General features: G+C 40.1%; 2 protein-coding genes across 2 annotated transcripts; one reads left to right on the forward strand and one right to left on the reverse strand.

Annotated features, from left to right (window-relative positions):
• Window positions 1–1,959: 1,959 nt before the first annotated feature.
• slc49a3 (solute carrier family 49 member 3) lies at window positions 1,960–19,018 on the forward strand. The gene is made up of 10 exons (XM_080035091.1): window positions 1,960–2,328; window positions 9,778–9,936; window positions 12,074–12,299; window positions 13,269–13,345; window positions 13,808–13,945; window positions 14,637–14,753; window positions 14,921–15,073; window positions 16,241–16,398; window positions 16,671–16,774; window positions 17,295–19,018. The coding sequence occupies exons 1-10, from the start codon at window positions 2,161–2,163 to the stop codon at window positions 17,477–17,479; spliced, it is 1,485 nt and encodes a 494-aa protein (XP_079891217.1). The 5' UTR covers window positions 1,960–2,160; the 3' UTR covers window positions 17,480–19,018.
• A 189-nt stretch (window positions 19,019–19,207) lies between these two features.
• ncbp1 (nuclear cap binding protein subunit 1) lies at window positions 19,208–27,806 on the reverse strand. Its single transcript, XM_080035011.1, has 23 exons — window positions 27,647–27,806; window positions 26,444–26,532; window positions 26,202–26,302; window positions 25,942–26,098; window positions 25,743–25,850; window positions 25,511–25,632; window positions 25,321–25,390; window positions 24,661–24,876; window positions 24,412–24,509; window positions 24,263–24,326; window positions 24,054–24,164; window positions 23,631–23,695; window positions 23,448–23,510; window positions 23,283–23,357; window positions 22,852–22,955; window positions 22,542–22,664; window positions 22,178–22,280; window positions 21,576–21,669; window positions 21,390–21,493; window positions 21,157–21,274; window positions 20,911–21,054; window positions 20,313–20,426; window positions 19,208–19,837 (listed from the first exon to the last, which is right to left on the reverse strand). Exons 1-23 carry the CDS (start codon window positions 27,678–27,680, stop codon window positions 19,724–19,726), a joined length of 2,391 nt encoding a protein of 796 aa, XP_079891137.1. The 5' UTR covers window positions 27,681–27,806; the 3' UTR covers window positions 19,208–19,723.
• Between the last annotated feature and the right edge of the window lie 22 nt (window positions 27,807–27,828).

A 27,828-nucleotide genomic window follows, 5' to 3' on the forward strand; every position in this document is an offset into this window, starting at 1 on the left:
ACACTGGCAAACATAGGTGTGTTTTATACTTGTAGTAGCCAACAGGTTACCAAATACAATACTAAACACAAGGACTTTGAGTAAAGAAAGGAACAAAACATACATTTCTCATAATTCAAATGTCCGATGATATACATTCATTTTTGACAGACCTTTCAATGAGACCACATGGTAGGTAGCTACACATTGTGCCAGGTTGAGGCAAATAAGAGTCATTACTGGATTATTAAACAGTTAGATATATTCTGAGGCATAGGCCTATACCTTCAATAGAGATACATCATCAGTGTAGCAGGTGTGATTTGTCGAGGGCACAATTTTTGTGACTGACAGTGATTTATTCTCTATGGGTCACCACACCACACTACTCACTTCGGGATACAATGCTTTTATTTAGCAAGTGTTTTAATTTGACCATTTTATTGTATATATATTTTACTGTAGTTCTCAGTTTGACACAAAAACACAACCCAAAAACCACCAGTACGTCCTACAGCTGCCAGTCTGGATCAAATGTTCAGAGGGGACAATTAGGGCAAGATGGCAAGGATGTGGTGCAATCAATCATCATGTTTTCTTCACTGGAAGGGCACTAGTACTACAGCGGGCTCCTCATCACGTTTCCTTACACCCAGGGCCACCGTTATTCGGATTTAATCAGGTTTATTGACATTTTTTAAAGTTGCCTGTGATAAAATGTCCATAAAGGTTTATCTGTGAGAATTGAATTGTAGAGAAATTGTGGATAAACTTTAGTGTCGGGGCGCCCTTAGCTCAGTTGGTAGGGCGTCCCCCCCATGGGCCTCGGCCAACAGCGGACCCGGGTTCGATTCCAGCCTGCGGTTGTTCTCTGCATGTCACTCCCCTCTCTGCCCCATTTCAACTCTGTCTCTACACTATCAATAAAGCATAAAAATGCCACACAAAAAAAAAAATATAGCTATATATATATAAAAAAAAAAAAACTTTAGTGTCCAGGGCCGTGGTATCACTGTTTTTCAAAGGGTATACTGTGTTATAGATGTTATTAATCACGGACAGTGATTGGCCCATATGTGTGCTAGGACACATATATTTCAGTGATTCACTTCCTTAGATGCTAAACCTTTAACTGAAATAAAAATAGGCCTAACAAACACCACTCAAGACATAATCGAGCAGCATGTTGAATAAAGTTTTTATAACAGTAGAGTGTGTATAACACACAATGCATACAAAACAAAAGATAAGAACTAAAATGAATTAAATGTTAATATTAATGTTCATAATGTTCATTATGTAATGACAAGAACTGTGTAGGTGGCCGACGTTTAGGTATACTGTTAATATTACTGTTGAATATTGTTAAGACAGAAATTACAGAATATTTATAAGAGAAGACAATGAATGTAATGAATGAATAGGTCCAACAAAAAAGAAACATAGGCTAGAAAATGTGTTTAGGCTATATAAGACTTAGCATACTGTTGAATATAAAGAAATAAATGACAAGGAATGTATATAACATAAGAAAGAACACACAATTGGGCCAATGTAGGCTATGTTTGATTTTTGATATTTGCTACCATAATGTAGGCCACACATACACTTATGATATTTTAATAAGATGCAACTGGTGGCCGTGGGTTCTTGCCAGAGAATAATGGTTTATTTATTCTAATAAACTGTATTTGAAATGTGCAAGTTGAACTTGGTAACATTAACATTTCTGCATGTATCAACCAAAACAACAGGATTGCTATTTGCTACAGGGAATAGTCGAATCTAGGCTAATGCTTTATGGGGGTCCTTGCATGGCAACGTTTGGGAACCCTTGGTTTAAACAGCTGAGTGGTTCATCTTTCTGTTAGAAGATCTTTGGTACAGTGTAACAACACTCCCACACCCGAGTGATGAACAACAAGCTGTGGTTTCCGACTTCCTCCAGACGTAAAACTGCTTTCCCGGCGTCCAGTTATGAGTTAGCCTAACATTATTTTATATGCCACCGGAAGACAACACTGGATTTACAGCTTGTTGTATTATAAAGGAGGAATACACATTGGGTTCAGTGACCGCGAACACAAGAACACAAGCTTTGCAATGCCTTGGATATTTGTACAGTCTTAGCTAACATTACTAGCTCAGCTAGCTTAACCGGTGAACTTTGCACTTATACTGATGGAGGATGCCGGTGAAACCTCTGCCGAGGTCCAGACAGTTTGCTCTCAGGTTGATGGCCCGAGGACACCGAACCCTTACCTGAAGAAACTGCTGCATTTTAAAGTTTACAAGAGGAGGTGGTTTATTCTGCTGGTGCTGTGTCTGTTAAACTGCTCCAACGCAGCGGTGAGTGAAGTGTGAACGGACAGACTGTCTGTCTGTGCATAGTCTGTGCATAACACGTCTGAGCAGTTACTAAAGTAGATGTCTCAGGTCAATATACAGTAATACCGTCTCCTTTTTTTGCTTCAACCATTGGCAGCTTCCGTCAACGAAATATGAATCAATCTCCCTTTAATACTGATGTTTGTAAAGTTGCCGAAAAAGTATGGAAACCCATTTCTGCACAAACAGAACATCTGTGTTGCAAGCGAAATTAAAAGTTATCACACTGTGTGCACTAAAAGTAGCCTGTACAGTAGGCTATTCTTCTAACTCAGATGATCACCTTCTTTGTAATGTAGCCTATTGGAAATAAATAAAGAGCATAAAGTGTATTGCGTATGTAAACGTTTTTTGTTTTGTTTTTCTTTGGTGGGACATCAAAGGTAGAGTCAGTGATTCCGGAGAAAGCTTTTTGTCAAAATAACTTTTTGTCAAATCAGTGAATATCTCCTCAAGATCTACTAAAAACTCGGTGTTAATACACAGCCAAGGCTCACCATAGCGAGTACCAGCATGCCTGTTTACAGAGCCTAGGCTGTGAAATAACTCTGGATTTTTTCAGAGCACAAACAGTACAGACAGGTAGCGGATTGTGAGGAGATATTACTGATTTTGACAAAAAGCATGTAGCCTAATAATACTCCCTAATCGCAGACTCCACCTTTAAAGTCCATCCTCTGGGGTTCACTAACCATGTAAGCGGTGAAAGAGGGCAAGCTTTAATTGGCTGGGGTCTAACGGGAAGTTTGTCTAGCAATGGTAAGAATGTTTGAACCTGATACAATGACCATCTCTAAAAAAAAGACACAATAATTGTTAGTGTTATCTTGGCATAAATTGCATTTAAATGTGTAGAAATTTTGACCTATAATCTCATTATCTCAAATCTGTGATTTAATAGTTGAATATTTTGATTTCCCTCGAGTACTGTGAAATTTCAATTATTCTTTTTGCTAGAAGAGGGCTTCCATACTAAAGTGAGGCTGAAAGCACTGCAAGTTTGTCCACGTTTATTCGAACTGATAGCATTTGAGTGTTGACCACTACAATTAATAAATGCAAAATATTCTAAGTTAACTGTTTACATGAAATAACAATTGTATACTGCTGCTTAATATTCACTCATGTGTGGCTCATTTTGCTGAGGTGGACCCTAGAGACCCATGATAATCTCTCGTTCTGATTTGCAGAGCTGGTTTTGTGCTGTACCATGATTGAATACTAATGAATGATAAATCATGCACAGCTGCTGTTGTGCACACTGCCTCATTAGTATTCAAATAATGGAGTTACAACTTCATCTTTTTACACTTTGACTTGTGTTGCCACATTTTACGAATAGGGAAACAGTTGCTTTAAGAAGTCCCTCCCATTCAAAGCCCGTTGTTCTTTCCCTAGCGTTAAAGAGCAGATGTGGTTGTGTTCACAGTGCGGGTGGGTGACATGTGGAGCCACTTTGTGTTTGGTGGAACTTGATATAATTCCCTCGGGCTGTTGTCGTTGTAAAGCAGAGTCTGCCTGTAGGCCTGTGTGTGTGTGTGTGTGTGTGTGTGTGTGTGTGTGTGTGTGTGTGTGTGTGTGTGTGTGCGTGTGTCAGCCCTCCCTCACCTATTTGCTGCTCCCATGGGACCAGCTCCTCTCTATGGGAGCTATTGTTTCCGTATACGGCTGGTGTTGCCCACTCACAAAAGATGCTCAGCTGGCAGAAAGTCATTCATATTGTGGCGAATAACAGCCCATGAGCCAGTTAGACATCAATCCCTCTGACGTTGAGGCGTCAGGGGGGGGGGGATTCACAAAAACCTGTGGTTGGTTGCTGATGGTTGCCTTATTGATTTAGGATGACTTTTAAGGAACCATAGCCCACACTAGGGTTGGGCTATATATGGTATTCCATTTTTAAAACTTTTAAACCTTCCCCACATTATACCCGGTATTACTGTCAACATCAAGTCATATTTCCACTTCAACTTTAGCCTATTTGTTTTAGTTTATGGCCTAACGCTACATTTTACAAGAGAACATTAAACTTATCACAATGAAGTTACCTTCACTACACTAAATACACATTTTTACTGAACAGCGCTTGAACATATCACAATGTAACTCAATACCGTACCTACGTTCCAAACAAAGATTAACCATCAAGAAACTGCATGTCATTTACATATTAAGCTGCATTCTGCTACACACATGAGGCAGATGCATTTTGGAGGTACCAACTTGTGACTCATAGCCAGCATGTCTAAATAGTTTTGTCCTTTATTGACAGGTTCTTTGTTTGACAAATTAGGTGTACATCATTTACAGTTCTTCTGTTCATCAATTTTGTAGCATCTTCAAACACAGGCATTGGTGCTGCTGCTGTACACGGACACACACTCATTAGGCATTTATTAGACACATGCACTGCACATTACAAAGCATATATACAATACCATTGCTGTTTTCTACTACCCCTGGATACTGTATTACCATATTACCGCCCAACCCTAAACCGCACTAGCATACACGCCACGGTCACATTTCAGTGTTCTTGATCTGGTAAGAAGATTAATGATCCTATAGTGTTGTAACCTAGTTACAGACTCATGACTTTTACATGCACAAAAACAAATCGGATAACCTGTAAAAATCCAATGATGGCAGTAACATTGTACGCTAATGTTGAACAGAAAGAGTCTTGGTCGAGACGCCTAAAAGTGCAGAACAATAGATCCTCAGATGTTTCATTTGCAAGACAAAACCCTCTAGCTGGAGAAATGTCACTTTATTGAACCGCAATAATGTTTGGGTTCCAAGCAAATTGTGTGTCTGAGTGAGCACAGAGTATTAAAAACTGTCAAGTACCAAAAACTGGCATTGAATCAAGCTGTGTCACATTCTTAAACTCAATTGCTTATTTTTATAGCTGAAATTTCTTGATTTTACCATGCAGTTCTCTGGACTGCATGAGAAAGCCTTTCCCTGTTTAAATACCGGGTTAATCTATAAACTCACCCACATTTCACTGTGATCTTGACCCTGTTAGAAGATGTATTGCTTGTAGTGTTGTAACCTGGATGTAGGTTCACGACTATAACTTGCACAACAAAATCATCAGATTACTTGTAAAAAAAGTATTGCAGTAAATTGGGAGAATGCAAGATTATTTTAGAGCCAGAGCACATACTTTTTGTAAGGTGACAATGAATGTGTCTGGATATAACAAATGATTCACTAAGCAGATTTATTTTTTATTATTTAGTCTATTAGACATGTGTTCTTTATTTTAATGTAAGTCTTAGTTTCAGTTAAATTTTGATTTTGATTTTTGAAACTGTGTCTTTTTATCACTACAGCAAGGAGACAGTCAGCTGTTTACAAGTAAAGGCAAAAACATTTGTGATATGTGATCAGTTCACATTCTAGCTCACTATCTGGACTTAAAGAGCACATGATGGGAGATACCGCAACCTTCGCGGGCAGCAAACTTCTATTATAACACCTTTGAGGAAATGATCACATAGCAAACTGGTTTCTGGTTATTCTGGTCGAAAATCCTGATAGGTGTGTGTTTGATTGTGCTCTTGTGATTGAGAGTGTAGCTTAAAATGTGTTTTTCTGTGTGCGTACATTAGAGTAAACTTTCTGAATATCTGGATAAGACCACAATCATGTCAATAGTATTTCAATTAGTGTTGAAGTATTTCAAAATGTGTTAAGTTTTCTGCAGATAAATGCAAAACTCTTTGTCTAATTGTTTTGTTGTTGTACATAGCTTTCCACATTGTCAGCAGCTTGTCATGGCAGTGTTGTGGCTTTCCCCCAGAGGCAGGAAGTGTCAAGTGTCATGTGAGTGCAGGACAAGGCCAAAGAAATCAGGGCAACCGTTTCTTTTCTCACATGAGCTGAGCAAGTCTCACCATTTAAAGAAATTGATCCATGTCACATGACTACAAGAGACACAGTGTAACCAGTTTGGAGCGATATACCACTTTGAACATAAAACTAGAGAAGTCGAACCATGACATTTAACACTGTTAATCCAGTGTGTTTGATGAGTTATCTTACTTATTTTCACTAGATAGAAGAAATCTTAAGGTAACTTAAAGATGACTTGTGCTTTTTCAAAGGGGACTTACAGCATGATGCTAATGAACTAATTTCCAGTTTAACTTCAAATGTGTATTTTTGGTGTTGACTTAAAGTCGTTTTCATAGTTTTATTGTAAATCTCACACTGCCCATTTTCTCATCACTTATTTTCAGTCTTTTTAACCCTCTGTCGAAAACGCTCCATTTTCACAAATCATGTTCCTCCTTTCTAGTCCAGGCATTATATAACCTGACCTCTCAAAAATTGCAACAGAAACCATTCCAACTGTTTTTGACTCATGAATATGTAATAAATAACATACTAAAAGTCTTAAGGAATCCAAGTGGTGGAAAGTTATTTTCTAAGGGGTTTCTTAACCATACCTTTATGTCAATTTTCGGCTTCCTAAAGTACTGTTTTATGGTAGAGGGGATATGTGCAAAATTGTTAACCTTTTCAGAAAAGCTTGAAACTTGGCTCTGAACATTTTCAGAAATTAAGCCATTGCAAAATGTAATCATGGTTGCCATGGAGACCATTTTACTTTCCGCCATAGCCTAATTATGCATTTTTCATCATAACTCCTGAACCAAACATAATACCACATAACTAGTGATGTCTAACCCTATGTGTTCATGGTCAGGGAATACTATGATACCACATACAACTTCAGAGACAGTTAAGGTTGGGCGCCCTTAGCTCAGTTGGTACTAATTTACACTAATTGACTGCACCAAATATTGCACTCTTTTGTATTTCTGCACATGACAATAAATAATTTGAAATATTTTGGTGGTATTGTTGAAATAAATAACGCTTAAAAATTAACATCAACAACAAATTCTTCACACAAAAAAGAAAAAAAAGGCGGTTCTCTAAATGAATAACCAAACCAACCTACCTTTCAAAACTATAAAGTTGGCCTATATTTGGTTGCAACATTTAGGCTTAGTTCACTCTGCTCTCATCACTGCAAAATTACTGAAAACATTACTGAAATCATTACAAAAAAGTTCTTAATCTTTGAACACAAATCTGTTCCTTCAGTTATTTCCAACTTCTTTGTGCCTTGTATCTTTCTTTGCATTAAGAACTTTTTAAGGTCTATTTTAATTTTTAATTTTTAGAAACAATACAGAAAGCAGGAACTTGGTGGTTACAATGATTAAAACAGGATGATGCTGATCTTCATTGTGGTAGGATCCGGCTGGTTGGTCAATTGGCCAGGTTTCTGAAAAACTGGTCAGACCTGGCTGGCCGTGTCAACCTGAAGACTTATGTCAAAGCCTTTAGAAGTTATTGTCCCCAAAGGGAAATTCTTTTTCACAAAAATTTACTTTATGGGAAGAGATCATTTAAACCTGTTTGTAGACTCAGGACAATGACAGAGTAACTAGCCTGTCCTGTTTATAAGAATGTAGAATAACTACAAAAGGTACCCAACCTGTTTTTTCATGGGGTCCAAATACTTTTCATAACCACACCCAGACACCAGTAGCTTTTCTACTGCTTTTTAAATGGCCTTAAGCGGAGCCGCGGCTCTGTGTAAACACCCAACTTTGAATAGATATTGACATAAATATCTAAAAATAAAGGTTATCTAGGTAGGTTCTTGGCTTCCAAAGACCATGGGCCCCCCAGGTGGCTGGGCCCTAGAAAGCTTTCACACTTTCTATCCCTTATGGGCGGCCCTGTCTGCACATACTGTAGATGTGAGCTGATTTTGTGTAGAGATTATGCCCTGATACTGCCATGAAAGGAAGCATTTCTGATATTGTTTCAAGGTGAAGTTCCCAATTCTCAGAAACTTGCAAAATATGTCTACCAATGGATTTTAAGGATTCAGTTTTGCATTTGAGAAGTCATCTTATTCTGAGAATCACATCAGAATGGCAAGCCTTCTCTGCAGACATCGTCTATCAGCTTTGCATAGATTGCAGCAACTTAATTGACACCAGAGTTTTAGAAACGATCTCCAGCAGGTATCATCTGCTGATGACATCTCTTCATCATAGTATTTTGGATCTCCTTGCAGCTAATGGGGAGTCACAACAAGTGCATCAGGCAATTAGGGACTCTTTCAATGCAAATCCAATCCTAGCATCTTCCCTGTCATAATGTGCACAACGGCTGCATAGAAAATCATTATCCCGTCCTCTTGCCTTTGTGAGACAAACAGGATGGCAGTTTTCCATATGAGTTCCAGGTCTGCTGTCGGGTCATATGGTTCTGATCTCTCTCTCTAACTAATAAAGGCAAAAATTACCCGAAAATAACTTGACATTGTTATCTTGAAAACGTTTCATAAATTTATGGCAAGAAAATTAAATCAAATGAATATTATGACTTCATAGTTAATCATTTATTTGCACACGCATTGTACCATATCTCTTGTTAAACAAAGTTGTCGGTTGATATGGACAGTAATGAACGATTTGTGTGGATATCAGAAAAGAATGTATGTATAAATAAATAAAAATTAACATTGGATTCACCCTTAACTATTGACCTTAACTGTTTCTGATGTTGTGTGGTATCATAGTAATCCCTGACCATGAAAACATAGGGTTAGACATCACTAGTTATGTGGTATTATGTTTGGTTCAGGAGTTATGATGAAAAATGCATAATTAGGCTATGGCGGAAAGTAAAATGGTCTCCATGGCAACCATGATTACATTTTGCAATGGCTTAATTTCTGAAAATGTTCAGAGCCAAGTTTCAAGCTTTTCTGAAAAGGTTAACAATTTTGCACATATCCCCTCTACCATAAAACAGTACTTTAGGAAGCCGAAAATTTACACAAAGGTATGGTTAAAAAAACCCTTAGAAAATAACTTTCCACCACTTGGATTCCTTAAGACTTTTAGTATGTTATTAATTACATATTCATGAGTCAAAAACAGTTGGAATGGTTTCTGTTGCAATTTTTGAGAGGTCCACCCATATTTTCTCACAAAATGCCTGTACTATTCCTCAAAAGCCCAGTCTGCTCTGATTGCCCCTATCCACTTTGGAGTGTTCATTGCTTGCCTTAGCATTAACGTTCATTATAAAAAGAGCCAAGAGTAACTACTGAAATGTCAGCGGTATCCTGTTATAATAACCCTCCAGTTTTACCTTCTGAGTTGACATTTTAAAATGCTGGCTGATGGGGTCAACTCACAATCCATGGCTAAATGATCCAATCCTCAATTTTACAATTATATTCTTCTCAGGACAGATGATTGACTGAGGCAATATTAAGTAATGAGTTTTGTTTTTCACAGATTACCATCAGCAATCATAATGTATGGCATATTTGAACACCTCTCCTTTCTTATGTCCTGCCAGATATGGCTGACCTTTGCTCCAGTAGCAGACCAGTCTGCAGAGTATCTGAAGGTTTCTCTGGAGGAAATCAACTGGCTGTCCCTTGTCTACATGGTGGTGGCCATACCGCTCAGCTTTGGCACAACATGGATGCTGGACACACTCGGGCTACGCATCACGGTACAAACCTCACTCTTGAGAACTGGGGCTCTGGTATTGCAGGCTTCAGATGTCTTTTGCCTGATGCAGTGTAATGGACCTACTTGTCCCAGTAACCTACTGTTAACATTTAATTTTTTCCTTTTTTTAACTGGTACATCTCTGTCAATATAGGGCGTTTCACTTCCAGCCAATTCAAACAGTGGGGTGTCAGCTTTGTTTTTTTTATGCTAACAACACCACACAAAGCTGTAACCAAGATGGAAATTATTCAGATAGTGTAAACGATTGTCTGTGTCTGGCTAGAGACTTAAGATGGATGCTAAGAGAAAATAGAAAAACTACTGGATGGATAGATAGATAGATAGATAGATAGATAGATAGATAGATAGATAGATAGATAGATAGATAGATAGATAGATACAGTATCTCACAAAAGTGAGTACACCCCTAACATTTCTTCAAATATTTCATTATATCTTTCCATGCGACAACACTGAATAAATGACACTTTGATACAATGTCAAGTAGTCAGTGTACAGCTTGTATAACAGTGTAAATGTACTGTCCCCTCAAAATAACTCGACACACAGCCATTAATGTCTAAACTGCTGGCAACAAAAGTGAGTACACCCCCAAGAAAAAATGTCCAAATTGGGCCCAAAGTGTCAATATTTTGTTTTGCCACCATTATTTTCTAGCACTGCCTTAACCCTCTTGGGCATGTAGTTCACTAGAGCTTCACAGGTTGCAACTGGAACCCTTTTCTACCCATTCATGACGACATCAAGGAGCTAGTGGATATTAGAGACCTTGCGCTCCTCCATCTCTCGTTTGAGGATGCCCCAAAGATGCTCAATAGGGTTTAAGACTGGAGACATGCTTGGCCAGTCCATAACCTTTACCCTCAGCTTCTTTAGCAAGCCAGTGGTCGTTCGGAGGGGTGTTTGGGGTCGTTATCATGTTGCAGTACTGCCCTGCGGCCCAGTTTATGAAGGGAGGGGATCATGCTCTGCTTCAGTATGTCACAGTACATGTTAGAATTCAATGAACTGTAGATCCCCAGTGCTGACAGCACTCATGCAGCCCCAGACCATGACACTCCAACCACCATGCTTGACTCTAGGCAAGACACACTTGTCTTTGTACTCCTCACCTGGTTGCCGCTCCACACTCTTAACACCATCTGAACCAAATAAATGTATTTTGGTCTCATCAGACCACAGGACATGGTTGCAGTAATCCATGTCCGTAGTCTGTTTGTCTTCAGCAAACTTTTTGTGGGGTTTCTTGTGCATCATCTTTAGAATAGGCTTCCTTCTGGGACAACAGCCATGCAGACCAGTATGATGCAGAGTGCGGCGTATGGTCTGAGCACTGACAGGTTGACCCCCCCACCCCTTCAAGCCCTTCAGCAATGCTGGCAGCACTCATACGTCTATTTTCCAAAGCCAACCTCTGTGTACGACGCTGACCATGTGCACTCAACCTTCGTAAACTGGGCCGCAGAGTGGTATTGCAACATGATAACGACCCCAAACACACCTCCAAGATGACCAGTGGCTTGCTAAAAAAGCTGAGGGTAAAGGTTATGGCCTGGCCAAGCATGTCTCCAGACTTAAACCCTATTGAGCATCTTTGGGCCATCCTAAAACGGGAGATGGAGGAGCGCAAGGACTCTAATATCCACCAGCTCCTTGATGTCGTCATGAATGGGTAGAAGAGGGTTCCAGTTGCAACCTGTGAAGCTCTAGTGAACTACATGCCCAAGAGGGTTAAGGTAGTGCTGGAAAATAACGGTGGCAAAACAAAATATTTACACTTTGGGCCCAATTTGTAAATTTTTTCTAAGGGGTGTACTCACTTTTGTTGCCAGCAGTTTAGACATTAATGGCTGTGTGTCGAGTTATTTTGAGGGGACAGTAAATTTACACTGTTATACAAGCTGTACACTGACTACTTTACATTGTATCAAAGTGTCATTTATTCAGTGTTGTCCCATGGAAAGATATAATGAAATATTTGAAGAAATGTGAGGGGTGTACTCACTTTTGTGAGATACTGTAGATAGATACAGACATAATACATGTGTGGATTACCTGCTGAATCTGATAAAGCTTTTCCACCTTTTCATAATGCTGTCACCTGGACTTTGCAGCTTATTCTGGGAGCGTGGCTGAACATGTTTGGAGCCCTGCTGCGCTTCTGTGGGACACCTCCGGGCCAACAGCAGGAGAGCTTTATGATCCGCTACCCTTTAGTGATGTTTGGTCAGACCCTGGGTGCCCTGGCCCAGCCTCTCATCATATTCACCCCCACTAAACTGGCAGCGCTCTGGTTTCCCGAGCACCAGCGGGCCACAGCTAACATGATCGCCTCCATGTGTGAGTGATTGACTGTTTACTGTTATTACTATTGAGCGCTAGGTGCCATATAGCTGAACAACCCTGAACAAGAAGTGTTAAGGTATATATTTAAGGAGTACCAAAAATATATTTTGTTTTATCAAATTTAAAAAGAGCAAAATCATTAAAATAAAAGTTAAAAAAAAAGTTTTTTAAAAGAGCAAGAAAAACTCTTGTTATCATTAGCTTAATTTCAACCTCCAGGTATGTCTAAATGTCGGCTAAATGCCAGCAAACATTGACCTTAGCTAGTGAATTTGTCTCATCTGTTGGCCGTATTAACAGGAGGTAATGAACTGTCCTTTGAAGGTCCTGAAGCTATTTTAAATATCAAGGTGAAGGTGGCAACTGAAGATGGTGGAATAAGCACTTATTTTGCTTTAATGATCAGAAAGTCTTTTTGCTTTTTGAAAACATATCTGCATAGTGGCATGATGTTGGCAGGTTAGGAACTGGGTAAAATCGGTCTAAACTTCTGTAGAAATACACTCAGCCCCATGTATCACTCAAAAGGGAAGGAGGTTTGGGTGTTTGAAATATTTATTTCTCTATATTGATTATATTATGCAGCCCTGCTCTGTGTAACAAATACAATTAGAAACTGGGTCAGTTTCAGCACGTGCTGTAAAGTGAAGAGAAGCCCTGACATTTGTGTCAACAAACTCTTAACGGTTACACAGCTAAATGAAAAACAAGTCGAGAGATATGTAACCAGTGTGGACCAATTTGTTCTGAATACAATTTTTTGTTTAGAGATAAAATAAATATGAGTACTTTCTTGAAGATACAGTTTTCATACATTCCATACCACGGCGTCATCAATACTTGAAGATAAGACCTGCGACGAGTGAAACAGGGAAGCGAAAGGGTCGTAAACACTACTTTTGATTCTTAACAAAGACAGAGACCAGAATAACCCTACATTTCACTTCTCTTTTCCCTCCTCAGCCAACCCTCTGGGCATCCTCCTCGCTAACATCATCTCTCCAGTCTTGGCCAGAACAGCTGCAGAAATCCCAGTGCTGGTGAGTTGAACCGATCAAATGTCTTCAAATCCACGGATGAGGTCAGTTTTAGTTTCATGCTGCTGATCAGTAGCTAGCTGATTATTTCCATTAAAAATGTATTACATTTTTCTTAGCCCCTTTTCAACTTCCTGTTTTCGGTTTTGTAGGACATTTGCTGTATGGCTCAGTCTCAGCAAACAAGTGCCTCTCTCCCCAACATTTGTCATAATGATGGCAACATTTTTAAAATAGCGGATACAATTAAATAAATCGTCAGTTGGCCTAGAATCAAATCATTTTTCCACTATGCATTGTGGGATTGCAGTTGCTAATACAAAAAGCAAAGCACCAGCTGAACTGTGTGTGCGAGTGGCTCTGGCCAACCCTCACCTGCTAATGATGATAAATTGTCTTTTGATTTAGGGACCCTGACATCCAGCCATTCATCATCACATTAAAGGTGTTTCTTCCCTCCTCTAGCTGCTTGCCTATGCGGTCCCGGCATGCATCATCTGTTTCCTAGCAACAGTGGGGATTCGGAGCAGCGCGCCGCCAACCCCGCCGTCGGCCAGCGCTGAGTCGTCCAGCTCTGAACCGTTCGTACAGGGGATCAAACTGGTAAGGAAGGGCACAGGAGGCTAGACTAGACAAACAGGCAGGTAGACAGATCCACAACACAGGTGTCGGTTATGGAAAATAGAGTATCTACAGTTTATGTCCTTTCTGGAGGGTGTCAGACAGATTCTAATTGTTAAATCACAACCTCGGAATCACACTTGAAGCTTTGTATGTAAAAAAAAAAACATTGAATGCCAAGTCTTTCTCATGAAGACAATCTGCTATAGTTAGGTGGTGACAAAATCTCAACAGCTTGTGCTTTATGCACTCAAACGTAGCAATAACATAGTATTTTGATAATGCATCCAGCTATGAATTGTATATCTGTGACAGGTGTAGTGGGGTCACGGAGACAGGAGAGCAGACACACAGAGAGCCATGCTTGACACATCATCTAGCTTCTGCAATGCCCTCAACACTTAAACAAAGCAAACTAGTTACCGTACACAAAAACTAAATATGTCAAACAGAACAATACAAAATAACAATCGAAAAAATAAAGCAAACATCTGGAATACTCAGTAAAGGGATCCTCCTTATACTTCCGACACAGAAACAGCTTGACTTCTGTTCACTCGTGTAGTTTATGTTAACTGTGCGAGCGCATTCTGTTTTTTTTGTTGAATGACCTTAATTACCCCCACAAGGTTTCTCTCACCAATCTCTTTTGTTTGTCTCTTTTTCTCTGTAGTTACTGAAGAACAAAGCCTACATGGTGCTGCTGCTGTGTTTCGGTTCGGGCATCGCTGTCTTCACCTGCTTCTCCTCACTGCTGGAGCAGATCCTGTGTGTGCAAGGATACACAAATGTAAGTACGCTGGAGCATACTGTGGAGACCCCATATTGATTTTCCACTGGGAACAATTAGGAATGAATTGGATCGTTTAGTTTCAAATGAGCAACTAAAAGCGACACAGAAACAGCAATTCACAGCGATGAAATTGAGTGTGAGTAAAACAAATCTGTTTTTGGCAGGACTTTGCTGGCCTTTGTGGCGCTCTCTTCATCCTGTTTGGCATTGTGGGCGCTGCCTTTCTGGGCCTCTACGTAGACAAGACCAAGAAGTTCACCGAAGCCACAAAGATCAACTTCAGCTTCACTGCTCTTGCATGCATCGCCTTCTCAGTGGTGAGAACAGAGGACCGCAATAGTTTAACACCTGTTTGTATATTCTTTTAATTTATCAAAAGGAGGGTGTCTGCTCTCCTTTTGAGTGATTTATCGAAATTGTCGAGGCAAATTCGACAGGAGAACCACAGCAGGAGTTTGAGATGGTCATGAGTTAATTTAGTTACATTTATTTAAATTGTCTGATTAAAAGGTGCTCCGAGGAACTTTCAGTTTTTATTTTTTATTTATTCTTGCACCCCCTTTGGACAAAAGCGGTACGCTAGCTATTGTTCCTGGTTAAGCGTACCCATGACAAAGGCAAAAAAAACATATGAAAATAGCATTCTTTGCACAGATAGTCACGTTTGGTGTTACATGTAATTTATTTCAGAAATATTTAAAAGTTGCTCATAGCACCTCTAAAATAATTTAGCACTGTCATATTAGCTTAAATCATGCCTTTAAAATACTAGTTTTGATAAATAAATCCACCGAAATAACTACTCCCACTGATAAGGAAAACATAAACCTCCGGTCATACAGTACATGCTGCCTTGACATCGACGTTGCAGTATAGGTGCAATGTTTGTCAAAAGTTACTAGGGGACAATGCGAGGGACTCAGTATGCAGGTGAACAAAACAGGGATGCTTGTAGAGCTGCAACGATTAATCGACAAATCGATTATTAATCGATTATCAAAATAATTGCCAACTATTTTGATAATCGATTAATTGTTTTGAGTAATTGTTTTTATAAAAAATTTCCAAATTCTCTGATTTCAGCTTCTCAAAGTTGAATATTTTCTGGTTTCTTTAATCCTATTATGACAGTAAACTGAAATATCTGTGTGTTTTGGACACAACAATACATTTGAGGACGTCAACATGGGCTTTGGAAAATTTATCAAAATTTTTCACCATTGTCTGACATTTTACGGACCAAAACACTAATCGATTAATAATCGATTAATCGAGAAAATAATCGACAGATTAATCGATTATCAAAATAATCGTTAGTTGCAGCCCTAGATGCTTGTTTACAATACAAAACTTAATTTAATCTATTATGTATATTTCTACTTTTCCGTAGAAAAGCTATACAGAGAAAGCCCTTCTTGACATAGCTTTTGTTGTGCCCGTGCTCATACTGTCATGTCCACACCTGGTCCTCCTCCTCCTCTCAGGTGTCTCTGATGCGGCAGCAGAAAGTGGCCGTGGCTGTGGTCTGCTCCCTTTTTGGCTTTTTCGGTTTCTCCATTTACCCGGTTGCCATGGAGCTGTCTGTGGAGTGTTCCTATCCCGTCGGAGAAGCCACATCAGCAGGACTCATCTTCATATCGGGGTACTGTACAACGTATACACAGTACACATCATCACATCTTTTCTTCTTTATGTATTTGAGACGGAGCAGAACAGTTTCAACACATTTCTACACACATTACCCCGCACACACTTTGTTTCTGCTGGAGAAAACTGCCTAAAAAACCTAAACATATATATTTTTTAACTATTCCTTTAAAATCTAGTGAGATTTCACGTATTGATAATTTTCTAAATATACACTTCATGGATGTTTGGTGTTGGTCATGACTGTTTCCTTGTGATCTTTTGCAGACAGGTTCAGTCCGTCCTCTACATAATCATTCTCCAGGCTTTAACCAAGCGGATCGCAGACTCTCCTCTGTCAACCTGTGGGAATGCAGTCTTGAGCTGGAAGGGTAGGTTTCCCATGATGCAACACCACCATCAGCCCTCTAACAAAGGCCACCTCAGCAGGAATAAAAACCCGACACAATGAGTGACAGCCATTTTTGCTCTTGTCTTTCTTGATCTGTTTTGATTTGAAGCATGACAAGTCTTGCTCAGTTGGTGAACAGGAGCATTCTGTGTGCAGTTCCCTGAACAACTATTTTTAGAATAATATTAAATGCTCCCTCCACACACACACACACACACACACACACACACACACAGTCAGATAGACAGTCAGTCAGTTAGTCAGTGTGTGTTTGCATGCACTTTGAGGACTCATTATTTCTTGTCGCAATAATAATATAATATTATAATTGCTCATGGGATTGGGAGGTAGAACAATTGAACCATGGTATAAAAAAAATCTAAAACAATTTTTTTTCTTACGTAAAGTTTTAAATAACTCTCTAGCTTGGGCTCTTGGGGATGTTGAATTACTGGGAACTATAAGCGGTCAATTTGATGGTGGACCCTTCTCTCCCTCAGTGCCCATGCTGGTGATGGCTGGACTGTGCACCGTCTTCTCGTGCGGCTTCGTGATCTTCTTCCACACGCGATACAGAAGACTGGAAGCCGAGGAACAGGCAACGTACGGGACCAAACAAAGCAACGGCTCCACTCCCACCGAACACACTCCCACTGTGGAGACCACCTCGAGTGTTGAGAAGTGAACCCCTCATAACCACACAGACAAAGGGGAATTATGGGTGTTGGTGTTTTTTGTTACTGACCTCAGATTTACAGCTAACGGTTTTTTAATCATGCCATTCCTACTGACTCTTTTGTACGCCATTCGAGCCAAAACCTTTTTTGTACATTTAGATACATTTACAGATTGTACATTGATTCTGCCGTTACTAATAGGTAGCATCATTCCGAGAGTGAAAATTAATAATATATTTATTATGCAATGAACGGTTTTTATACTCACAAAAAAGTAATGTTTTAAGATGGGGGAATCTTAACCTTCCATTACCGATCATGTGTATTTCAGTGATTTGTGTATTCCTACTTGGTGATTTTCTTTTTTTTTTTTTACCAAAACCAACGTTTGATTTATTCAAACGTTTTTCTTTCAGCATTCCCCAAAGAAAAACACAGCACATCCCATTTTCACTCGTCTCTCTGGTACTGGGTGAACAGATGGATAAGAAGTCATGCCTTGTTGAGGGAGTGATTACTTTAAAACAAATATTCATTGACTTGGTCCATGAATAAGAGCTTAAAACTGTCAAAAGCAGCTGTTAAGATAGGCTAGTTATCTTTTAGCAGATCTAGTTTGGCTGGATTTAGCTACTTCCTCATTTATCACCAAAAGTGATTCATATGAAATGCAGGACACATCCAGCTTTAATTGGGGGTTTCCCTCTTGCTTTAAATGTTTGGTTTGGTTATGAGATCAAATTCTACATTTCTATTGGATACAATTATTTAATACAACTGTATACAAGTCAGATCTGGTCTTGAATATTTTGACTAACAGTAGTGTCTGCAGATTGGCTTTACGAGGAGTGTCAAATAACCTCTCACACAATGATAAGTACATCTGTATCTCAGCCTATTCTACTAAAACCACGATGGAAGGTATGTTTCATTTACCACACAGGAGTGGATTTCAGACCTCACTACAAGGAATTGAAACCAGACTGTTTCCTGTGTGTTACAGCTGTGTGAATGAGCAGATACACAAAACCAAATAATACTGTGTTATACCACTAATCATGTTATTTAATTGTGTTGTGGAACAAAAAACTAACTGCACTTATCTACTTGTTTATGCCTGAAGAGTCAAACTGATTCCATAGTCAGGAGGACATTGCTAAACATGTTGATGTTGGGGCATGTCAGACAGACAGTTGCGGGTTCTGTGCAATAAAGGGAATACATCCAGTACTCTCTTCTCACTCCGTCGATATAAATTGGTGTCTTATGCAAATAACGATCCTGTAGATTGTAGGAATGTGTACACCAGGTTTGACATTGTACTGAACGTCTTACACTTATTTAAGCCACTAATTCAGGTGACTTGTATTCATGAAATTATAATTAAATGTGACATGTTTATTTTCCTCTTCATCCACTACTCAAGTTTTGTATTTTAAAGTTTGATCATGTGATTTTTTTAAAAATTTAGGTTGTTTCTGAAAGCCAAGACTGCAACAATGATAGTGTATCTGACGGTTTCAATACCTTAAAACATCAATAAAATGTTACCTCAAATATTCACCATCTTTTTCCAGCAGCAGCTTTTTAGGGCAAAACTTCTACGCAACAAATGTTCAATGTGCAATTCAACCATTCTATGTGATGCAAGACGCCAATGCCACAAATACGATGTGTGATTGGCAGTCAGCAGCAGAGGTAAAGAAAATGACATGACACAGAGACAAGCGGGCGGATAAAGACTCTGAAGAGTTTTAATTCTTTCCAAATTCCACATAAAACAAATATAAAAAAGTAGAGCGCTCTCTAGATTCAGATTCAATCAGAGCCAACTTGAAATCTCCTCTCCTCTGATCATTCTTTCAGCTCCTTCTGCACACGGGACAGTTAGCGCGGTTTTAAAAAGAGCCATTCATAAGAATACTAGCAGGGGATGTAAAAATAAACTCAATTGAAAACAGAGCAAAAATAATAATGAAACAATGACAAAAACAAGAGAAAAGAGGAACACTACAGCAAATGAATGACAGAGGATTTTAAATCCCTACTTTTAAAAGACGTCCTCTCATGTGTCCGCACAAAACTAACACTTCCAATGGCACCAAACAGGTAAATAAAATAAAAAACTGTAATGAGGAGATTCTTGATGCAAGAGCTGGTAGTTTCTAATGTGTAAGTTTAGCACAGGTACTGTGTGAACACAAGTACACATTTCATTTTCACCTAATTATGTGTGTCAGTGTGTGTGTGTCTCAGAGCTGAAGGGCACAGAACTGCTGGTAGACGGCCAGGATGTGGGGGTCCAGCTCTGCGGTGAACAGCAGGTTCTCCAGGGTTCCCATGTACTGCTGGATGGTCACATGATGCTGTGGGGAGAAGCCATGTCATATAGAGAGAATACACAGAGGCTGCATTCAAATACCCATACTTTCTGCTATATAGTATGGTAGAAAAAGTAATAAGGATGTCCCAATTATTGTGGTCAGATTCAATATCCTTAGAAGTCTACTAAATCCGACGTTTTTTTTTTTGCGTTAAATCAAATTATGGCGATTCTGACCCACAATCCAATGCGCAGTGGAAGTGACGTCACATTGACAGAGCCTCCGTACTAAAATCAACGGATATAATAGCAAGAGGCAAGATCAAGGTGCAATGTTATGATGAAATAAACAAGTAAAAAGAATTGTCACAATTGTATGCCTACTGCATGCTAACTAGATTGTTTTTATGGTCAGATGTAGTATGTAGAATAGAAAAAAGAAAGAGTGTGCAATTTGTAACGCAGGGAATGTCTTCCGGCATTGTGTCTGTATGTGTGTTTGTGTGTGAATGTTTTACCATGAGGAATATCTGCTGCAGCCGCTCGATACAGTTTTTGTACCAGGGCGTGCTGATGTCCACGCTGCCTGTCTCACAGCGAACCAGATGCTCAGTCAGCAGCATGATGAAACGCTGTGGGATGAGCGCAGAAAAGACGTGTTAAAACCGCTACCATCAGCTTAGAAATGCATGAATGTCTCCTTACTAGTATTCATCTCTACAGTCAACAGGTAAAGGCTATGTTACAATGTTGTTAAAACACAAACGATGCATCTTTGCCATTGTTATAAAAAGGCAGATATTGGTCACAGCTTCAGTTTTGCCAAAATCAGACGTCCTCTAAATTGGATGAATAATGTATTATTCTCTATGTGCAGGGCTGGGAGATGACAGTGCAGGGACCGTCAAATTAGTGCAACAACACATAAGGGAAAAATATTCAAACCCTTCATTTTTATTCAGTGCAGTACAGTTTGATTTTCAAAGTAAGAGGACATCTGGTTTTGGTTTAATGAGGTGTTAGCAAATAGGCATCGTTTGTGTTTTAATAACATTTTGCGTATGAGCTATCGATCCCGGAAGTTGAAATGTGAAGAGACGCTGTGTGGGTGGTTACCTGGAAGATGACGAGGAAGAGGTTCTTCTGTTCGCTCTGAGCCGACTCCACCTTCTCCTGCAGCCTGTCGATCTGCTCCTCCAGCTGGCCCTCCTCATCCTCACTGTTCTTATCCATGTCCTCGTCGTCTCCGCTGTCCTTCTGCTGCTCCCCACACACACACACACACACACACACACACACCTTGTACTTTCAACAATCAAACTCCTTCGGTGTTCCTTTGGCGTGACCGTGGTGCACAATTACCTTCTTGTTCTGCTGTTTCTCTAGTTTGTCCTTGGCTTCCTCCAGCTCCACCTGGATCTTCTGGACGTGCTTGTCCATCTTTCGGATGGTGGAGTGCAGGATCTCCCAAATGAAAAGTCTACGGAGGAGAGAATTTTTTTATTTGACTGTATTGCTAAAATAATCCACTCTAGAAGAAAGAAAAAAAAACAGCGTTCATTTTCATGTCCTGTGTTGAACTCTCATAACCCCACCTGGTGAACTCATGAGCCATGTCCTGGGAGAAGAGCCAGTTTGCGACGGCTGCACAGTCCACGATCTGCGTCCGAACCAGTTTGTCCACCAACACTGCGATCATCTGCAAGGGCAGCAAAGACACTTTGAGCTGGAGCTGTTTCACAGTGAAGAACCTCCACAGTTAAGGCGTATATGGTTTGTACCTGAGGGTGATTCCTCCAGACGTCATAAACCACCTTCAGAATGTGAAGCTTCCCCTCGTCGCACTCCGTCAGGTTCTTCAGAATTTCATGGAACCTGGAGGGAGGTCACATACAGCTCTGGAGTCATTCAATACAAAACCCCATTGTATGAAGGCTTGTTTTAATGATGCCAATGTGGATTCTTAGTTTGTTTTGTAGGGCAGAATAATTTATTAAGGCATACTAGGGCCAACGTGTGTGTGTGTGTGAGAACTTTTGTGCATCCAGAACTTATAGCCAAAGCATCATTTGATTATGTCATCTGTGGAAGGCTTGCTCCAGGTCTGATGAAGTTTTACAGCTAGAGTATTTCCTAGTCAAATTTACAACTTTAATCTCAGAAAAAAAGCCAAACTGATTCCATGTAAATTACAACTTTAGTTTAGAAAATTTATATTTTTTTCTCTGAGAATAGTCATTCAAGTTTTTCCTGAAATAATACCCTCCCCCCTGCCCATTTCTTTGTGTGTGTGTGTGTGTGTGTTTTTTCCAGTGGCCCTTATACGCCGTAGTAATGAAGACAAAGTCACAACAGGCTTAGTTTTTGTGGTGGGTTAACTTACTTGCCGAGGGCGCTGAAGGAGTGGCTGAAGGACTTGGCTGCCAGATGAAGCAGAGTTTGCAGGAACACGTCGATCTTCAGAGGGTTGAAGCTCTCGCCCTCATCTGGAAGGAGGGGGTGGGGGGAGGGAGAGAGAGAGAGCGAGAGAGAGAAAGGAATGCAAACACATTAATTTTATTTCACCATGTACATATGGAATATTGTATAAAAAAAACATGGCTTCCATAGATAGTGTTAAATCAAATTTTTGGATGTTGTCAAGTGGAGATAATTTACAAAGTTTGGATCCTTTCGCCCGCTTGTATTATTCAAAGTAGTCAGGTAGTTGAGAAAAAAAAAAAGTGTTCTCCAAGAGAGAAACGTACCATCATCATCTTCTTGGTTTGGGTTGGGCACCTCTTTGAGGAAGGTCAGGATCTCTTCGTTGGACGCTCGGTTCTTGATGGCGTTACAGACGGTGACGGAGACTGGGTAGCCTGGTAATGAAGCTGGAAGGCGGGAGAGACAGTTTGTCAGCTATTTGTGTCCAAACTCAATCGCGATAGTTATGGAGATCTGTTTTTCCATGCTGACAGAGGATTCATAATGAGGGTGGTTGTTGCTCAGGATGTCACACTGCAAGGTAGCACCCTATAGCACTGCTGTGTAACAGTATAACATGACAGGTGTGCTTACCAGAGCTCTCATCCATGTATTTGTAAATAAAGATGGGTTCAGCTGGGATGAGCGCCGAGAAGGTTGGAGGGACAAGGTCCACTATCCGCTGATGGTAGGAAAGTCTGTAGAGAAGAGAAGCAAAAGCAGGACTTTAGTTTCCAGACACTCCCCAGATGAAAGGGTAAAATAAAACTTTCCTCAAAGGATAAAGGATGGGAAAACATATGCATTAAAATCTAAAAGAAAAATTAAAAAGCAAAGTGAACTAAGTATTTTAGTGTGACATCTGACCCCCAATAAAACTGATTTATATGATATATTCCTTGATCTCCACTGCCATATTGCCTCAGTAACACTGCTTCCAAATTCACTTCAACCTAGTAATATGAAAGAGAGGGACAATCTCATGATGTAAACGCATAGTGAAAATATTATTAATGCTTTGATACCTCATGGACTTCTCAAGAACTTCTTTGACAAACTTGGGCTTGGGCTTGTCTAGATCCATGGTCAAGCAGTCAGACCTTGAGAAGAGGACACGGCATAGTCAGTGTGTCAATTTCAAACACGTCACAGCTGCTTAAAATGTTTCACCTGTACACAGAGTCACTCACCAGTCATCCCAGCTCCATCGAAACTGGAAGTTGCTCAAATGGTGCGAAAACCAGTTGATTAGTCTGCGCAAAAAAAAAAAAGGAAAGAAAAGTAAAGAGACAAAACGGCAGGTTTAAATCACAGACCCATTTCATCACATGTTCCCACTCGCCCAGTAAAAGTAAAAGGTGCAGTTTGATTACCGGTCTATGCAGGTGGTGTTCATGGTGTCCAGTCTCATGTACATCATCTCTGTGGCTTGGGCCAACTAACAGGCAGCTGTTAAGGCAAACTCTGAACCCATGATTAAAAATGTTTTCCAAAATCTGTTGGTGTGAAATCCTGAATACCTACAGATGTTTATTTTTGTATTACAGGATTATGCTGAAGTAAAACATTTAAAAAAGCACACGAGGCTCAGTGACAACATTAACCTGAGTGTGTTTTTGCATACTTTAGGAAACAATTCAATATAGAGAAAATATCAATTTAATCCTGTGATAATGTTGTCTATATTGCCCACTGTTTGTTCACCAGTCTGTTCAGTTGAGAGTAAGACATTTCTGGGCGTTCCGTTGGATAATAGTGTTGACATAAAGTGCAGGGACAGGAAGAATGGAGGATACGACTTGTGGCAGTGATCCCGGTTGCAGTTTGCAGAGTTCAATAAGCAGTGTGGTGTACAAGACGTCAATGTGGGGTGGACATGGCAGCTGGAAAAGCTCTCCAAAGATCACCTGGGGGAAAACATGAATAAATAAATAAATAAATTAACACTTGTTTTGTTTATTTTTCTCTAGTTTTTCAGCATGTAGCCTGTCAATAACTGGTATACCTCCACGATGTGATAGTTGAGTGGGATCTTATTCTTCCCTGGATAGCTAAGTAACTGGGCAGCACTGAAAGAAACAAAGGAAAATAATTAGAAACATTGAAACATCTGAGTGGGTGTTCATTGTGCACATAATGGAGGTTGCTACCCACCATGTTTTCCTCTCTCTCCAGTGAGTCTTTATGATACAGTGCAGGTTTTCTTCAATGACAAATCTCTCCACAGAGTGGCTGCCGGGCATAACCGGGCCCTGAGGAAAGAGAGAACAAACGATAGTAGACTTAGCTCAACATGAACAGGAAAATGTTTAATTCATTTTTAATATTTGATTAAAAAAATCAAGATGCCTCATTACTGTTGAGATAAAGATGGGCATTTATAAAAGCCATGTCATAAGGTACCTCTGGGGCATCGGTGTAGTCGAACATGCGGAAGACGACCTGGGGCATGGGGTATTGGGCGTCGGGCATGTGGCCCGGCGGGGTGAAGGGGGGCAGGTTGTGTTGCAGCGCTTCACACAGCACGCTGTCAAAGGCGATGTATGGACGAAGGATGTGACGCTCCTGCCAGCGGTCTTTCTTCAGCTTCTGAATCTGGGCCCAAAGGCAGTCCAGGTACTGAGTGCAGGACAGGGAGAGAGAGAGAGAGAGAGAGAGTACAATTTAACAGTGTGTCCTACATTATTTTCTATTACGGTTGTTCATGATAAACCGTTTTGCCGTTAACCCATAAGAAGGACCGATTAATACAGTTTAATAAGTTAAATGTTTTTTTTAAACATTAATTCTTCGGATTATCTTTCACTAAATTGCTCTGCTGTAGGTGACGGCCTGTGTGTGTGTCATAGCCTAAGCACACACGGGGCAGACAGATTATGCAGACTAGATGTAGAGTTGGGGGAAAATATGAGAGATAATCTCCTCTCAAAAATAAAACAATCTTGTCGGTAAAAGGCAAACGATCTGTTAATTAGCGACTGCTATTGGTCAGGGAAAAAAATAAATAAAAAATGGACATCCCTTCTTTTCTAAACGAGATGAAGGGAAACGTGTGGCTCTCACCTCCTCTTGTGGGTGGGGCTTCTCTGCTGTCCAAACCTGCAGCATGGAGACGTGTGTCTTTGCTCGGCCTCTAGAAATGATAAAAAAGTGTGACATTAGGGAAGAGCAGACTAATAAAGGATTCAGTCAAAAATGAGTAAAGAAACACAAATAGCAAAGAGACGACACACGAGAAAACAAGGCATCTTACTTAAGGTAGCCTTCGATCTGGTTGAAAAGTCTGTCCATTTCGACATCCTTCTTCTCATAAAGCTCTTTCCCAACCCAGGGCAGACAGGACAGCACCACATACACAAACCAGTCCGACCGCACCTGAGGACACAAAACACATTATCCTCACATCACGTCATGTAATGTACTATTCATTACCCAAGTGGAATAAACAAAATGGCACCATCCCTCCACCTCAGACTTCTACCTACCTGTGGTACATCCTCCTCTTGAGTAACACTGACAAAGTTTTCAAACATGGCCACCATTGAAGGAGCAGCAATCACATGGCAGTTGACCAGGTCAGACAGAAAACGGATCTAAAAAAACAAAGACGAATGTTAATAAATAAATAAATAAATAAATAAGGTATTAGAATCATTCCAGCTACTTCTAAAGACGTTCGCTTACCAAGTAAACAGCTTCATTGTACAAGTTGTTTTTTAGCGTCTCCTTGAGCTGTCGGATCATGGCCTCGACAAACTCGCCACCGAAGTTGTAGTTCCTGGCATTCAGGAGGCCGACTAAAGTGGTGTACACCGTCAGCTTCTCAGGCAGGAGGCGGGCGCTGTTGACAGGAGAATACTCAGTTAAAAAAAAAACTATCATGCAAAACAAACACGCATCGCTTCAACAGGAAAAACGGATGAGAAGAGAACGGATGAACATACACAGAACATAAAATGCGCAGGATTTTGTTTTTGTAGTTTGGAAGGTCGGCCTCCAACACGCCTGCCAGGCCCTCCAAGTTGCTCTCCAGGGACGATGTACTCTGTAAAGATAAAAAAGGACGGAATTTAACATTTGTAATATTTAACAAAGAATGGAAGGGATTGAGTGTAAAGCATAATGCCATTTGGACCAGTTAGGCAAAACAGAACCAGAACGTATAGTGCCAGTGTTGACTCTTTACCTTTTCCCCGACACGACATATCAGGGACTCCAGGCGGTCTTCAATTTCAATGGGCTCCGATGTTCTCCTCCTTTTGTGGGCCTGACCCCCTGAGAGAAACAAAGTAAACACAGAGTGAGAGGAAGGAAAAACGTCAGCTGAGAAAATAACTTGAGGTTATCATTCACCGCAAAAAGAGACTTGAGACATGTCGTAGTATTGGTCGACAACTCAGATTTTACTGTTGATTGTTAACTAGCCTCTCTTTAATAGGGGCATTTGACCAAATTCACACATGAAAAGCTTACCAGAGAGTGACAAACACATGTAGCCAGGGGCATCTATTAACCCTATTTATTTAACACCAAGATAAGAGACAGTGTTTTATAAAGGTTGATTAAAAGTCCCGATATCTAGATTGCATGGATCAAAATGATCATTATTGTTTGCCTTATTTCTGTCTTTTGTGTGTCCTTTCAATTGTTGGAAAGGCGAAGAAAGTCAGCACGATGATAAAGACATTTAGATTGTTTTCCTTGGGAAGCTGCATGGACAATACAAAACAAAACACTTCATGGGAAATGTATATTATAGTTCTGATTCACAGCTGGGATGTATGAATGAACGCGTCTATACAATAGAATTAATCGTTTATTCATGTATACCAATGTACTTATTTATATAGGCCTACTCATTGGAGCACATTCACGACTCACAACGTAGCTAAGTGAAGTTAACGTCGGTGATATGAAAGTTATTCAATGAACATTCAGTTAAAGGATGATTTCTACTTTAAACTATAAATAACAAATAACCATATGAGGAGACAACATTAGCAGAAGTACATTTTATAGAAGATCCGGTCATTGAAGTAATTGTTTTCTTATTGCCATCAGGTTACCGCCCCTATATCGATTAGCTACCTTGGTAACGAACCGCTAATTGCTAACGGTAAATGAGCACCGGTGAATTCTTCCGCCGCTAGCTAGGGCAGTACGCTTCAAAGCCACATTCACGAAAATAATTGCACCAGTTGTTAATTTTTTGTTGTGCTGTAACTTCGTTGAAGCCGGCGATAAGCCTAAAACCTGACATCATAGCATAATGCATCAGACAGCATGCACCGTGAATGCACCAAAGCGATTGACGCACCACACACAGGCTAAAGTCAGCTAGCCACCACCCGTTAGCATAACGTATGAATCACATGCAACGTCCACTTACCGTCATTTTCGTCGCTGTGTCGTCTCCTAGACATTTTCCACTGGCTTTTAATGTAACGTAGTCCGACGAGGAGATATATGTAAAGTAACAAGTAGACTAAACAACAAGCGTCTGGATCATTCAACCTGGCCGAAGCTTGAGCTTGAGCAAGAAAATAATAGCGGTCTGATTCAAGTGATGCA

The sequence above is a fragment of the Ammodytes marinus genome (assembly GCF_949987685.1).
Source record: "Ammodytes marinus genome assembly, chromosome: 10".
Lineage (NCBI taxonomy): Eukaryota > Metazoa > Chordata > Actinopteri > Uranoscopiformes > Ammodytidae > Ammodytes > Ammodytes marinus.

Bases quoted from the DNA above. Each gene is read 5' to 3' on its own strand.
- slc49a3 (XM_080035091.1), top strand. From the start codon at position 2,161: ATGGAGGATGCCGGTGAAACCTCTGCCGAGGTCCAGACAGTTTGCTCT. The intron at 13,346-13,807 runs GTGAGTTGAACC...TCCCTCCTCTAG, and splicing joins CTGCAGAAATCCCAGTGCTG to CTGCTTGCCTATGCGGTCCC. The intron at 13,946-14,636 runs GTAAGGAAGGGC...TTTTCTCTGTAG, and splicing joins TCGTACAGGGGATCAAACTG to TTACTGAAGAACAAAGCCTA.
- ncbp1 (XM_080035011.1), bottom strand. From the start codon at position 27,680: ATGTCTAGGAGACGACACAGCGACGAAAATGACG. The intron at 21,670-22,177 runs GTAAGTTAACCC...ACCTCCCTCCAG, and splicing joins TCCTTCAGCGCCCTCGGCAA to GTTCCATGAAATTCTGAAGA. The intron at 21,055-21,156 runs GTAATTGTGCAC...TGTGGGGAGCAG, and splicing joins AGAAACAGCAGAACAAGAAG to CAGAAGGACAGCGGAGACGA.